Consider the following 12,620-nt stretch of genomic DNA (forward strand, 5'->3'; position numbering starts at 1 on the left):
AGTCATATGAGGCGTGTGTACAACAGATAATTTGATGACTCAGCAGAATTCCTTTTAAGTCGTAACTCTTAACTGATGTCTCGTTCCCTTTCGTTGGAACGGGCTTCTCTATTTTCACGCGAAGGCTCATTTGACCCAAGTTCTATCGACCTACAAACAAGTGAGCTTCATTTCTTATCACATGAAGAACCAAGGTCTGAAGGATATGACGAATACTTTGATCCGCCGTTGGAAAGCAAATATGAATGTCCTATTTGTCTTTTGGGGCTGCGAGAACCCGTACAAACGAGTTGTGGCCACAGATTCTGTAGAGGCTGCATTGTACGTTCTATAAGGTGAGTTTTAGAAGTACAGTACTGACGTCGGTGATACGATTAGCCAGAATTTGATCCTATACTCAGAAATGCCGACCGACCGTACGTATTTATTCACTAAATTTTTCTATTTATTGTGGTGGAATCGTGATATTGAATTTGATAACACTCGTTAAATTTTGGTGAGTGTAAACTCTTAAAGAGAGAAGTTTAAATGCTGTGAGTTGTACGTATTTCCTCATATTAAACGCACACTTCCGCTGTGAACCGCCATGAGCTTATATAGACATCAGGAACTGTATTCCCTTCTATATGGGTGTGTATTTGTGTGCATATGTGAACACGCATGCGTACATGCACGTGCGTGCATATACATTTTCGTACATCTGTTACTATTGTGTATGTGCACACTTCACATTCCGCTGTTGAGGACATTATGCTAATTGTTTCTGCGCATCCGTACTGCGCACACAGATTCACAGGCCACGTCATGCAGGAGCGCGCGCACCAAGTAATAAAATGAACAATGATAGGGCAGATGGCCATTGCTATATATAGCTTTACCTGGATTCAATGATCTTGGATGTTCGGTGACCCCTACTTTTCTTTCCAGAAACAGATTTTATTCACAATTATCTCCACATTCTCCGAAAATGAACAAAGAATCAATGTGGGACGTTAAAAAAATTCAAGATTTCTGTCCACAGGACATTGAATTCTGCCATCTTGCAGCTGCAAGAGCCTCACCAGTTGACTAAATTCACTTAATAGGTCCACTTAATAGGTCAACTTAAACAATATTTGACAGAGAATATTTCACGTCAAAGATCTAATTGCAATCTTTTTGGGCTTACAGACACTGTGGCCTTCGCTAACGAGGCAATATTTTTTCAGATTTAGGGTGTTCTTCGGGGCATGTTCTCTCCTAAACGAATTCAGTGACCCCCCAGTTTTTTTACATTTCTGACATAACTAACTCATCATCTTACAGTGGGTTAAGTCTCAGAAAAAAATCTATGTTGGAAAATTTTCACGCAAACGTCCTTGAGCTTGCTGTAAAGCGTGTTTTTTCATGACAGCTTGGATATGGCTTGTGGACAAGGAAATGCCCCTTTGCTAGCAAGGAACTCTGTGGTAAAGTTGTGTTACAAAGGTTCAATTACAAATTAGAAACCATGAATCTACAGATTGCACCAAAATGCACGGTCCCCATCTATATTGCCTTGTTTAGTGAGGCTGTGTCCACATTTGTCCAGCCCTGCTGCTGTTGTCAGTACTTAACATTCAGTCACGCCTGGGTGGGCATGATCTCCATTGTTAGTGGCCCTATGGTCAGTAGAAAGGGTATTGATGCTTGGGCTACTGGTGATTTCTAGAAGCTAAACCCATTAGTTTGGAAATATCCTGTAAAAGGCTTTATAAAAGAAGTGTTTGTGATGTCATTTTAGCAATAGTAAACTTGGCTACATCTTTTTCACCAGCAGTTTTTCAGGTCGCTTAGCCTGTGACAACCAGAAATCCCATGAAAATAGTTACTTTTCCAACTCGCATAAAGTTAACTGAGTCAGCAAAATCCAATTGAATTCTCATTTAATTTAAGCCACCAAAGCAGGAAGCTTAAGGGAGGTGGCAATATGTTTCGGCCAATGAGGAGTCTCTTGCGGTTATTCATCTGATGAGCCTGTCAAATCGGAACTACAACAGCTACACGCCTCTGCACTGGAGTCGCAAGATACAGAAATGTTTTCTGCGTACTGGTTTTAAACCATGTTCTCAAACCAGAATTGTGGCCTTTCAGGCACCCCTGCAATTTCCCTTCTACAGCATCTTTTTCTCTGTGAATGATGAAAATACGCCTCTGTTTAATATTCTTCTCCTGCCTCTAAGTGCAAGCAATCTTAGCCTTTGCTAAAATCAGCTCCCTCATCGGACACAAACAAAGCGCATAAAAAACAGTCATTGTAAGAAGAAGAAGGTAAATACAAGCTTTGTTTGGGTCTCCCGTCATAGTATTCAAATTGATTTATTTGCGAGGGTGCTCTGGTCAAATTGCCAGGCATTTAATGGAGTCTGTAAAGAAAACACCTTCAGGAATGTTAAGGGAGACAACAGTGGTCGTGAAGACACAGCCCTTGTTGACTATTCTCTCATAGGAAACTTTAGCTTGAAGTCAAATTCTTGTCCATCCTTGCATGTCATTATTAAGCTGAGCACAAGTCACTAGCACCTTAGTTTTGATTTGGCAACTTTTTCTTAAATTCCCTTTTAGAGGAAACATCCACATCAGTATCTACATAGATTGTTTTTAGATTTTAAAAAAAGTTATATCTGGCATGTTCAGTGGTCTGACATTATAGACATGATATTACATAAAGAAGCTTTAAAAAAATTGAATTATGAGTTGATTAATTCCTTGGTGAAGCAACAGGTAGTTTTAGGTGTCATATTTTTGCAGCACTTTCCCCAGCCTAGAAACTGAAGGAGATTTTATTTTTCAGTTTTGGATGTGCTGCAAGGAAACAAGAAAATGAAAATTATGTTGCATACCAAATTAGCTGCATATAGGGAAAACCCCCCAGGCAAAATTCCTAGGATCGGACATACACATCTTCACATGACTTTGTGTAATTTTTCAGTGAACTTCCTCTACACTCACCTAGTAATATGTACTTTTTATTAAACTTCTTTAGGGATGCTGGTCCTAAGTGCCCAGTAGATAACGAGCGTTTAAGTGAATCACAGGTTGGTAAACGTTTCCTGGCCTAGTCAATCAAACTAAACCAAATGAAAAATCAATTGAACCCGAATTTGTCGATTGTGTTGTGATTGGTTCGGCAATGGTACATAATCTAACTCCAACTTTTTTGGTAAGTTTGATCACCAGACTCAATTGAACCAATCAAATTCAAATGGTTTGATTTTATTCAAGAAAGAAAAGCAATAATAAAAAAAAAAACCGCACTTGTAAGCTTGATAGTCTCAGTCAATCGAATGTTTGGTAATGAAACCCAATTGAACTTCAACTCTTTGATTGTGTTTAGTTGAATAAGGATTTGATTACCAAACATTTGACTGTATTAAATTGGCTGGATCTTTTGTTGAGTTGGATTGTGTTAGATTTCCAAACCCAATTGAAATCAATTGAACAACTGGTTCGACTGGATTTGATTTTGGAATGTTTGATTGATAAGGCTGGAACTTTTATTAGTATCTAGCAGTTTTACATTTTTTTTACTACTTAGATATTGTAAATTAGTCACATTTATAGGTTGTAGATAGTGATTTTAATTAATTTCCTTTTTGTGTTTATTTCAAGGGCCATTAGTTTATCAGCTTTGTTATTGTCAAATGTTACCCTCTCCAATAAAGTCTACTCTCTACTCTACTTTTCTGTCAACTTTTTTTGTGATTCATGTAAGGCAATACCCTTAAAAGGTATAAGTGATAATATTAAAGTTATTAGTCGAGTGTTAATCAGGTGAAAAAGTATATATTATTATACAGAAGACATCAGAAGAAACTAGATTTGGAACCCAAGTTGAAACATTTTATACTTCTGTAATTTCCTAACTTGAATAATCATATAGCCTCCTACATAGACATTCTTTGGGCTCATCTTGCAATCTTCCTTCCCGATGAACGTCTTCTGTAACAAAGAACACATTCCTTACCCTTTGTTAATAGAGGTCAGCTGGAGATCTCAGGAAAATTACTTTGGAGCCAGTAGGCACTGGTTCATTGTGTAATAAGGGCTGACCAGGCTCCCTTGGGATGAGAACCAGGACGTGGACTGTTTCACATCAAGGGTAACTTTCTCAAATGAAACTTTTCCAATCCTGTCTGAGTTCGTGGATTTACTAACACTTCATCTTTTTCGTGCCAAAATACCCTATAGTTTCGAGGGCAATTTAAACAGAGCATCGTAAATGTCTCAAAAACTCGATCAAAGCCCATATATTTTGGTGTCTAGCGATCATTTCTCAAGTTCCAAGCAGACTTCCTGCAAGCTTCAGCATTTGAACGGAACTAGTCAAATTAATGAATGTCTGTGTACGATATGTCCATCTCTTCCTTCACGTACCTCTGTAGCTTCTTGCCAATAAAATAGTTAAATTGAAGGTTTAAAATGTCCACTCCAGATTGTCGTTGAAAGGTCACACTAGTATTGGTTGAAGTCTCTTGCAAAATTTCTCCAGGTCCAAAGTCTGCAGACTTGATTGGGACATTCGCTGTGATTGGACTTAGTAAATAACCCTTGGTTTCGGTAGATGTTTGTGGGGAATGAAGATTGCGTGATGAGCCTAAAGAATGTCAATGTGGGAGGTTATAGTTAATAATCATACTGTTTGAGAAAAATATTCAAATTTTTTTGTTGGACACCCTGTCTAGTCAAAACATTTAACAAAGTTCTGAAATATCATGCAAAAATTTGTGACTGCTACTTATCTGCAATGGCAAATTTGCTGATAAGAAACACAGGTTTCTTTTGTGAAATCCACAATGCATACATTTACATGTATCTAAATATTTCTTCATGAATAATCACATATTCAAGCCTGCAAATAATTTTCGTCTAGAAGCAGGTCATTTGTCAGGCCAAGGACAAGTTTTAACCTGACGAAAAGCCAGTCTGGTTAGACTTATCTTTTTTTTGTTGTTAGAAATTTAAAATAAGAGACATTAAATGTTGGTTACAAATTCAAATGGCTGGAATGTTATGTTTTTGTCCTTAAAAAAAAAACAACTCACTCACAATAACATTCAGAGAATCAAAAATTGACATCGACTTTTTCTGCAGGCCAGTTTCCCTTGAAAATTTTCAGGGTCAATTGACTAAAAAAATTCTGTAATTAGATGAAATTCAAATTGGAAGTGGTTGTGACTACAAACCGTGACTAACACACATTCACGCTTTTCACAAAAACATGTCTGGCACGGAAACTAATTCAGAATATATTGAACCACAGATGTAAAAAAAAAACTCTAAAGAGCTATAAAACTGATTTTTGATCACATGGACTAGAAAAACATTTGATTTCGTTTGAGGTTTGAAAGTTTTTGAAAGCAATTGCATTCAGATAAATGAAACCTGAGAATTTGGGCCGTGTGTCCAATTTGCATAATATTTTAATCGGGTCAAATTATGACTGAAAATTACTTCCACAACACTTGCAGATAAGAAACAATGAGTAATAACAAAAGAACTCAGATTTAAGTAGCTTTTCAGAGGAACATAATTCAGACTGAATGGGGTTTCACAATCTTTCACGACACCACTGCAAAATGCATAAGCTAATACATAGCCTGAATAGTGGTGCTGATGTGTCGTGTTTACAATACTTTCGACATGATATTTGAGACGACACTGCGTGTGATAAAATAATTTCTCAGAAATGGAAGAAAAATGAAACTGATAACAACGCTTTTTTGCATAGTATTGTGTCACAGTATAAGATAATAACTTGTTCCATATTTGCCCACAAATTTCTAGTTAAAATATGTTTCGTTAAGCAGAAATGCCCAGTCAGAGTGTATGACCAGGCTAAACTCTTACCTGTCAAAACCTCAAATTTACTGGACAATTGTCCAATGACTGGCTATTATTTGCAGGCTTGCATATTTGTTATGTTCAAAATCTTTGTGAAATTATTCATTCATTAGGTAAAGATGTGTGTTCAAATTCATTAATAAATCATGAGCCCAAAAATGGAAGCTATTAACTTGCATGTTTGAATGTAATAAACCTGTCCAAATTGCTTGTAATCTTCTTAGTTTTGATCACTTTCATGTTCGTGTACTTGCTTGCTATTTCCTGAATTATGGGCTGAGTATCTTCCAAAATCCTTGAGTTCGACTCCTTGGACGTTAAAGAGCATCTTGCCTAACTCCAAAAAAATCGTTTTGAAACGCATAATATAAAAGCAAGTAGAATACAGTTGAACCTCGATTATCTGTACCTCGATTATCCGGATTTCTCAATTATCCAGACTTTTTCTCTAGTCCCAAATTTTGTTCAAGATGTACAGTAGAGCATATTGTTTTCCAAACAATTTGTAAAAGTGTTGTTTCACGATTAAATGTTGCTTTATTTAAACAGTTTTGTTGTTCATTAATATTGATATTTTTGATTATCTGGACCCTCAATAATCCAGACTATTTTGTCTAGTCCTAACAAGTCCGGATAATCGAGGTTCAACTGTATAAATCAATTTGGCTTCTTCTGTTCAGTTTTGAAACAGGTTGGTGAGTGCAGTATTTTTTTTTTTTTTCATATGGGTGGTTGGGAAGTAGTTTCAGTCGAGTGAAGACTTCCTCGTTTGAACGAAAAACTATTTCCTGCCAGAATCCCTGAACACTGAAAGTTTTTTTGAAGACTTACTAATCAATTTATTTTTAATACTATTAATAATACTTTTTGTTTCGGGCGGCAGCACCCAAGAAAGCTTATATTTTTGCCAGAAAACTTGTATGTTTCGTCAAAGATTGACGGGGATTTTAGTTGCTGGTGAGGGCAGTAGAAGCATACGGCTTCTTTTCACATACAGCTTCTACAATTATGTCGAGTTTAGTTTTATACAGTGAAATTAGCAAATGCTCGCAAAAAATTGCTGAAAGTTTAAGAAATAAACATGCAGTTTTCGTGCTGAACACGGCTCTTTTTAGTTATAGAAAGAAATTTGATCAAGGCAGATTTTGATCACGTGCTAGGTAACCATTTCTGAACTGTGAGCAGGTGTCACCCAATCAACAAAACAATGTTATAATTTATAATTTTCGTCAAGCTTTGATTCATCTAAACACTAAGCCTTTTATTTTACCCATGTGCCTAAAATTTACTCGTTTCAAAACTTGTTATCAAAAATGTAGTCAGCGGAGGGCTTACCTGGGCTCTTGCCTGTGGGGCAAGTGAGGAGAGAAAGATTTCTTGCATGAGAGGAAAATGAACTTGTCCCGGACGAGTGGACAGGGTTTTTCTCGAGCCCTGATTTACACTACAAGTGGAGCCATAATCGGGGACGGAGACTGCAAGTCTTGGGATCTGCGTGCACCTGTAATATGGCACAATTTTGCTATTTTTAGAACAAATTGTGTCATCCTGACGACATGTATCCACGCCACACGGATCCATGCATGTCGTGGGTTCTTGCGTACATGTAGATGTTGTCATGTTGCATGATCAGATGGTGAGAGTTGTGAGATTCTCTTGTGGATTTTTCACAGTAATGGTAGGGGAATGAGGCAGGGAATAAGAACCAGAATGCTTATACGTAGTTTTTCAGGGTCGAAAACAAGACTGCTCGTGCTACTTGTAGTATGCGTAAGCTTTTGCAATTGTTCTGTAAAGAAAAGTTATGTAAGAAAATTCTCTGCTCTGGTATTGAGTTAATTTGTGAGTTTCTCAAACAATGCTTAAAGAGCCACTAACCCCCCAGATTTTTTGCAAAATATAAATTTCATTTTTTCCTGATCACCACTGCGAGAAAATTATCATTGTAGCTATTTTCGTTAATCTTGTATGAATTTTCAAAGTTTGTAAAATTGCCCTTTTCCATGTTCAGGACTGAGGAAAGCGCAGAATAGGACAAGTTGGCTTCTGCCATCATTTCGGGAATAACAATATTTTGTTTCAGAGAAGAATATATGCGAACATGCAATAGTGTGTGTCAAAATTGTCGCAGAATGCAAGCAAAATGTGTTGTTGGAGGCTGTAGCAATACAGGATGCGTAGGACAGAGTATTCTCCTTCATTCAATACCTCAATCTTGATGAAATTCGACCAGAAGTGAGAAAAATAGACCAAAGAAGTGGTTTGATCTCCCGGGGTTGATCTGTGCAAAGCTAAAACCAGGGAGCCATCCAGAATTTCTTCAACCACTACTGTAAAAACCTAGAGATTTTTGTGGCCTGTAAATTCTTTCTATCTCTAGTGAAAAGCTTGACACTGTCAAGATACTGCATAAGACACGAATTTGAGATAAACTGGAAGCCATCTGACTATTCCGAGCTCAAAGGATCCTCCGAAACTATAGGTGAGGAAATTACATGGTAAATTAAATGCTTCGCGTTTTGTTTAATCGTAATAGAGACATTTCTAAACCAATAGTAAACGAAACCTATGTCCTACTACTAGATAATTAAGATTGTTGAGGCTTCGAACTGATGAACTAGCTATGTATTTGTGGATTTAAATCATCCGGCCGTGTTTTTCAATGGCCATTCTGAATACAGAATTGTCTTGTTCTTTCAGCTTCATCTTTGTGGAAGGAAATATATCTTAATTGCAAACTCAGAATGGATCAAGCATTTATAAATATACGAGGAAAGTGAAACAAACGATTAAGATTCAACTCTATAGCTACCGATGGAGATTGTCGAGCTGAAAGAAGAATGAGCTTGTCAGTCAATCGAAATACAAACTAATAAGTCGAGAACTGCCAGGTTATTGGTGTAAGTAAAATGGACATTTCATTCAAAATAACAGTGAAGTAGAAATGTGTTCATGTAACTGATACTATACCGAACCTCTTTTCAAGATCTTTTCGAAGGATTTTCCATGATTTACTAGTACGAAATATGCAAATTTGCGTGGCTTGTGTTCGTACACAGTAACTGACTATGCATACACTACTATGTATACACTACTTGCTTACAATCCTCGCAAGTGTGTGGCAAAAGGAGGGAAACTTTGAAGTCCTGAAATGCAGCTATATCTAGCTAGTTTTTTGCTGTGTTGTGGAAGAGCTGTTAATCTTCAACATAATTATGTGAAATTTAGAGTGGAGTAATATGGAGCTCTTGTAAAAGAAGCAGCAGAACACAACATGATCAGTGATATAAAACAGGACATACCTAAATTCGACACTGTCTTACCTCACTCAAATTGGAGCAGCTTGCAACAAAAATACTTAAGCAAAATTCCAACACATAAATGTATAAAACTTTTTGGGAATTCTGGACTCCATTTCTCCCGCGCTATATCTGGAGAAATCCTCGCAGCAGGTATGTGTGACTGCTGCACACGATGGCACAATTTGTTATAAAAATAGCAAAATTGTCCCATATCATAGGCACAGCCCCAATACTAGCAATGGTAGGTGCATATGGTCTCCTTCCGCGATTGTGGCTCCTGACTACGAGTGATATTTAAAATTTCACTCAAAAATTGCATGATCCTTATTAAAGGTGAGTTTAATTTGAAAGAGTTTTCAAATGCCACAGGTAGTGTAAATCCTTAAACTGCCTATGAAGCAAGCAAATAATTGCTGCCTGTTTGAAAGGCTTTTTAAAGTAAAGAAGAATGGCATTTTCCTTTTTAGAACATCTCTTTCTGTTATAGAGATATTCACGTTTTTGTAGTATGCAAATGAGGAAAGTGATGACGTCATAGGTGGTTCCACTAAAACAGTACAACAATCAATCAAGAATGTCTCTAGAAATATTAGAGCAGTGTTCTTTAAACTTGGCACCAGAAATTTACATCACAAAAGAAACAAAATGACATTTGTCATGCCATTGACATGACAACAGTTATGTCGGTGGTTCAGTTTTAATTAAGACTAAATCTTAAACAAAGATCATCCACTCCCAACAATCTAATGGGGAGAGTTAAGACAATATGGGCACCATGTATGTTCCATGCAAGACCCTTTGTCCTACTTTAAAAGGGTTGCAAATGGGCATATTTAGTTTTTCTCAGAAAGAGACTGGAACCAAGAATGTTGCCATGACAACAACACAGTAGGTTTAATTCTCTTTCTTTTGTGATGTGCATTTCTGGTGCCAAGTTTGAAAAAAACTGCACTAATATTTCTAGAGATATTCTTGATTCATCGTTTTACAGTTTAAGTGGAGCTTAACTTTTCATTGCTTTCCTCATTTGCATAATACAAAATTGCAAATATGGCTAAAATGAAAATGCCATTCTTATTTACTTTGAAAAGCCCTTCAAATAAGCAGCAGTTATTTTTTACTTCACGGGCACTTTAAAGTGCTACTATGATGAAATTCACATCTATCCTATCCTATCTAAGCCATTTTAAAACATAAAGAAGTAGTCTATGTAAGAAGAAAAATGCTGTTCACTATAAATTCAAATATCTCTTCATTCCAGAGAGATTTAAGTTTTCAAAATATGCAAATTAGCCAAGTGATGACATAAACATTAACGTTAAAGGTTTTCAGGCCACCTTTGGCATTTTGATATTTGCCAATGGTTCCTCATCTGCATAATCCAACAAGGATATAAATATGTTATGTCAACTTCATGGCCTTGCTTCATGTTTTTCGAGCTGAAAATCATCAAAATCAGGCTGGACGGGACTGGAAAAGAGTGAGTTCCCATGGGAACAGAAGTTTTTATAGCTACAGGTGTTTTGCCTTTGGAACTATTGGCCTACCAAGTTTCAAGTTACCAAGTTTCAAGTTACCAAGTGTTTAGGGATGTTTTTATGTGCAGCCGGTTACAGCTGGCACAGGTGTAAATGAGGTAATAACTCCTCAAACTCATTAATCACTTTTCTGTTCACCCCATTAGTTTTTGTTTTGATTGAGAAGATATATCAGACACTTGAGACAGTGTTTCGTCGGTTATTCAAACACAATTTCCTCAAAATTACTCTGCTACATGTAGTATTTTAAACTCTCTTCTTGGTGGTTGGATATTTGGATGAAACACTGTCTTTCATGGTTGATATATTACTTACAAATTCAGTCACCCATAAAATTTATACATTATGAAAAATAAAATGACAGTTATATATCATCACAGGTGTCTGTCAATTACTGACTTGCCATATGGTTTCTTTGACATATTCCATGTCTTTTTACAATTATAGCTCTATCCAGACAATTTTGCAAAACGCGAAATGTTGTCTCATGAAGTTTTCTGTAGAATGAAAAAACAGCGTGGCTGCCCATGGAAGGGACCCCTTAACAAGCTAGAGGTAAAAAGCATGAAAGTGGAACCTTAAGTATATGTGACCACAGTTGTAATGGCAATGTTTATTTACAATTGTTTGCAATTGTACCTCTGCTGTTTATGTCATTCCTTCTATGTTTTTCCCCCATTCATGGGTAAATACAAACTCAGTAATTTGGCCTGCTCCCAATGCCTGGGCCTTGACATAACTCGGTTGCTAGAGCACTGCAGTTAAAGTACTCACAGGTACACACAATTTTTGGGCTTAATTTGCAATTGATTAAATCATCATTACAGTTTACAGGTACAGCTGCAGTGGTCACATCTTCATAATCTTCACTCGTATCTCCAGATTTATGCAGTGCAAAGTGATACTATTATACTAAGTCAAGATATTTTTATGATATAGGATCACGTGAATGAGTGCCCATTTGTTGATGAAGATTGCCCCAATAAGTGTGGTAAGCAACTACAGAGGAAAGATCTTCAACGACATATGGAAAAGGATTGCCCCCTTAGGAGAGTTCCTTGTAAATATTGTAAGGAACTTGAGCTTTGGAATGCAGTGGAGGTTTGTGTTAAATTTTTTATAATAACCATTTGGGTCTTCACAGTTATCAACATTAAGTCTCTCCGTACAATAACACTACCTTGTGAAAAAGGCAACAGTTGAGAATAGTAAGAATCATCTGTTTTAAGAAGATATTGTCTTGATGTATCACCAGATTTTTCAGATTTGACATAATAGAAATGTATGACAACTTGTACAAGGTACAAGGTAATATTTAGGCTCTTCCAGGTGTTCAGTTAGTTAGGGTGCAGTGCTAAAAACAGCGAATGAAAAAATAGGGGAGAAACATGGCGAGAGAAAGCGAAAGAACACCTGTGGGCAAACTTAACAAAGGGTCGTTCCAATACATCAGGATCTGGTCTACCCTCTATTTGGTCCATTTGGACAGGTTTTGTCAACACTTGATTGTTGTTGATGCAGATGAGAAATGTGATATGGCGGCAGTCAGAGACCTTGAGTGACACATTGTTCAAATCTTTGATAAACATGCTGAAAGGTTTTCCCCGCGTGAAGTGCCTTCGCAAAGGATTGCAATCCTTTCCACTGATTTTGGAAAGAGTTTAATCTTTCAACTCTTTCCATGAGTATTTTCTTCAGTGAACGGAAAATACGGCACTGTCTCCAGGATCATCATGGTTTCTCCTACCCCCTCCTCTCTCAGAGTTTGACACCTCTGTAATTTGCCATGTGCTTATACTTTGTTTAGGCCCATTTATATTGCAAGATGTGCTTTAGAGTCTCTAAGAATTAGCTTTAACAAGGGACAAAGTTTGAAATATTCCTTGAACTTGGTGCTAACTTTCATTATGTACTGTTG

At 36.9% G+C, this 12,620-nt stretch overlaps 1 protein-coding gene across 1 annotated transcript in view; it reads left to right on the forward strand.

The window, feature by feature from the left end:
- The window catches only part of LOC145491079 (TNF receptor-associated factor 6-like), a 39,268-nt gene that overhangs the window by 15,244 nt on the left and 11,404 nt on the right, over positions 1-12,620 (forward strand). Inside the window, exons 2-5 of the mRNA XM_081470217.1 lie at positions 195-335; positions 3,005-3,056; positions 11,150-11,257; positions 11,642-11,803. Coding sequence (XP_081326343.1) covers positions 195-335; positions 3,005-3,056; positions 11,150-11,257; positions 11,642-11,803 — 463 coding nt within the window. The remainder of the gene's footprint in view (positions 1-194; positions 336-3,004; positions 3,057-11,149; positions 11,258-11,641; positions 11,804-12,620) is intronic.

Source organism: Orbicella franksi, chromosome 6, assembly GCF_964199315.1.
Source record: "Orbicella franksi chromosome 6, jaOrbFran1.1, whole genome shotgun sequence".
Lineage (NCBI taxonomy): Eukaryota > Metazoa > Cnidaria > Anthozoa > Scleractinia > Merulinidae > Orbicella > Orbicella franksi.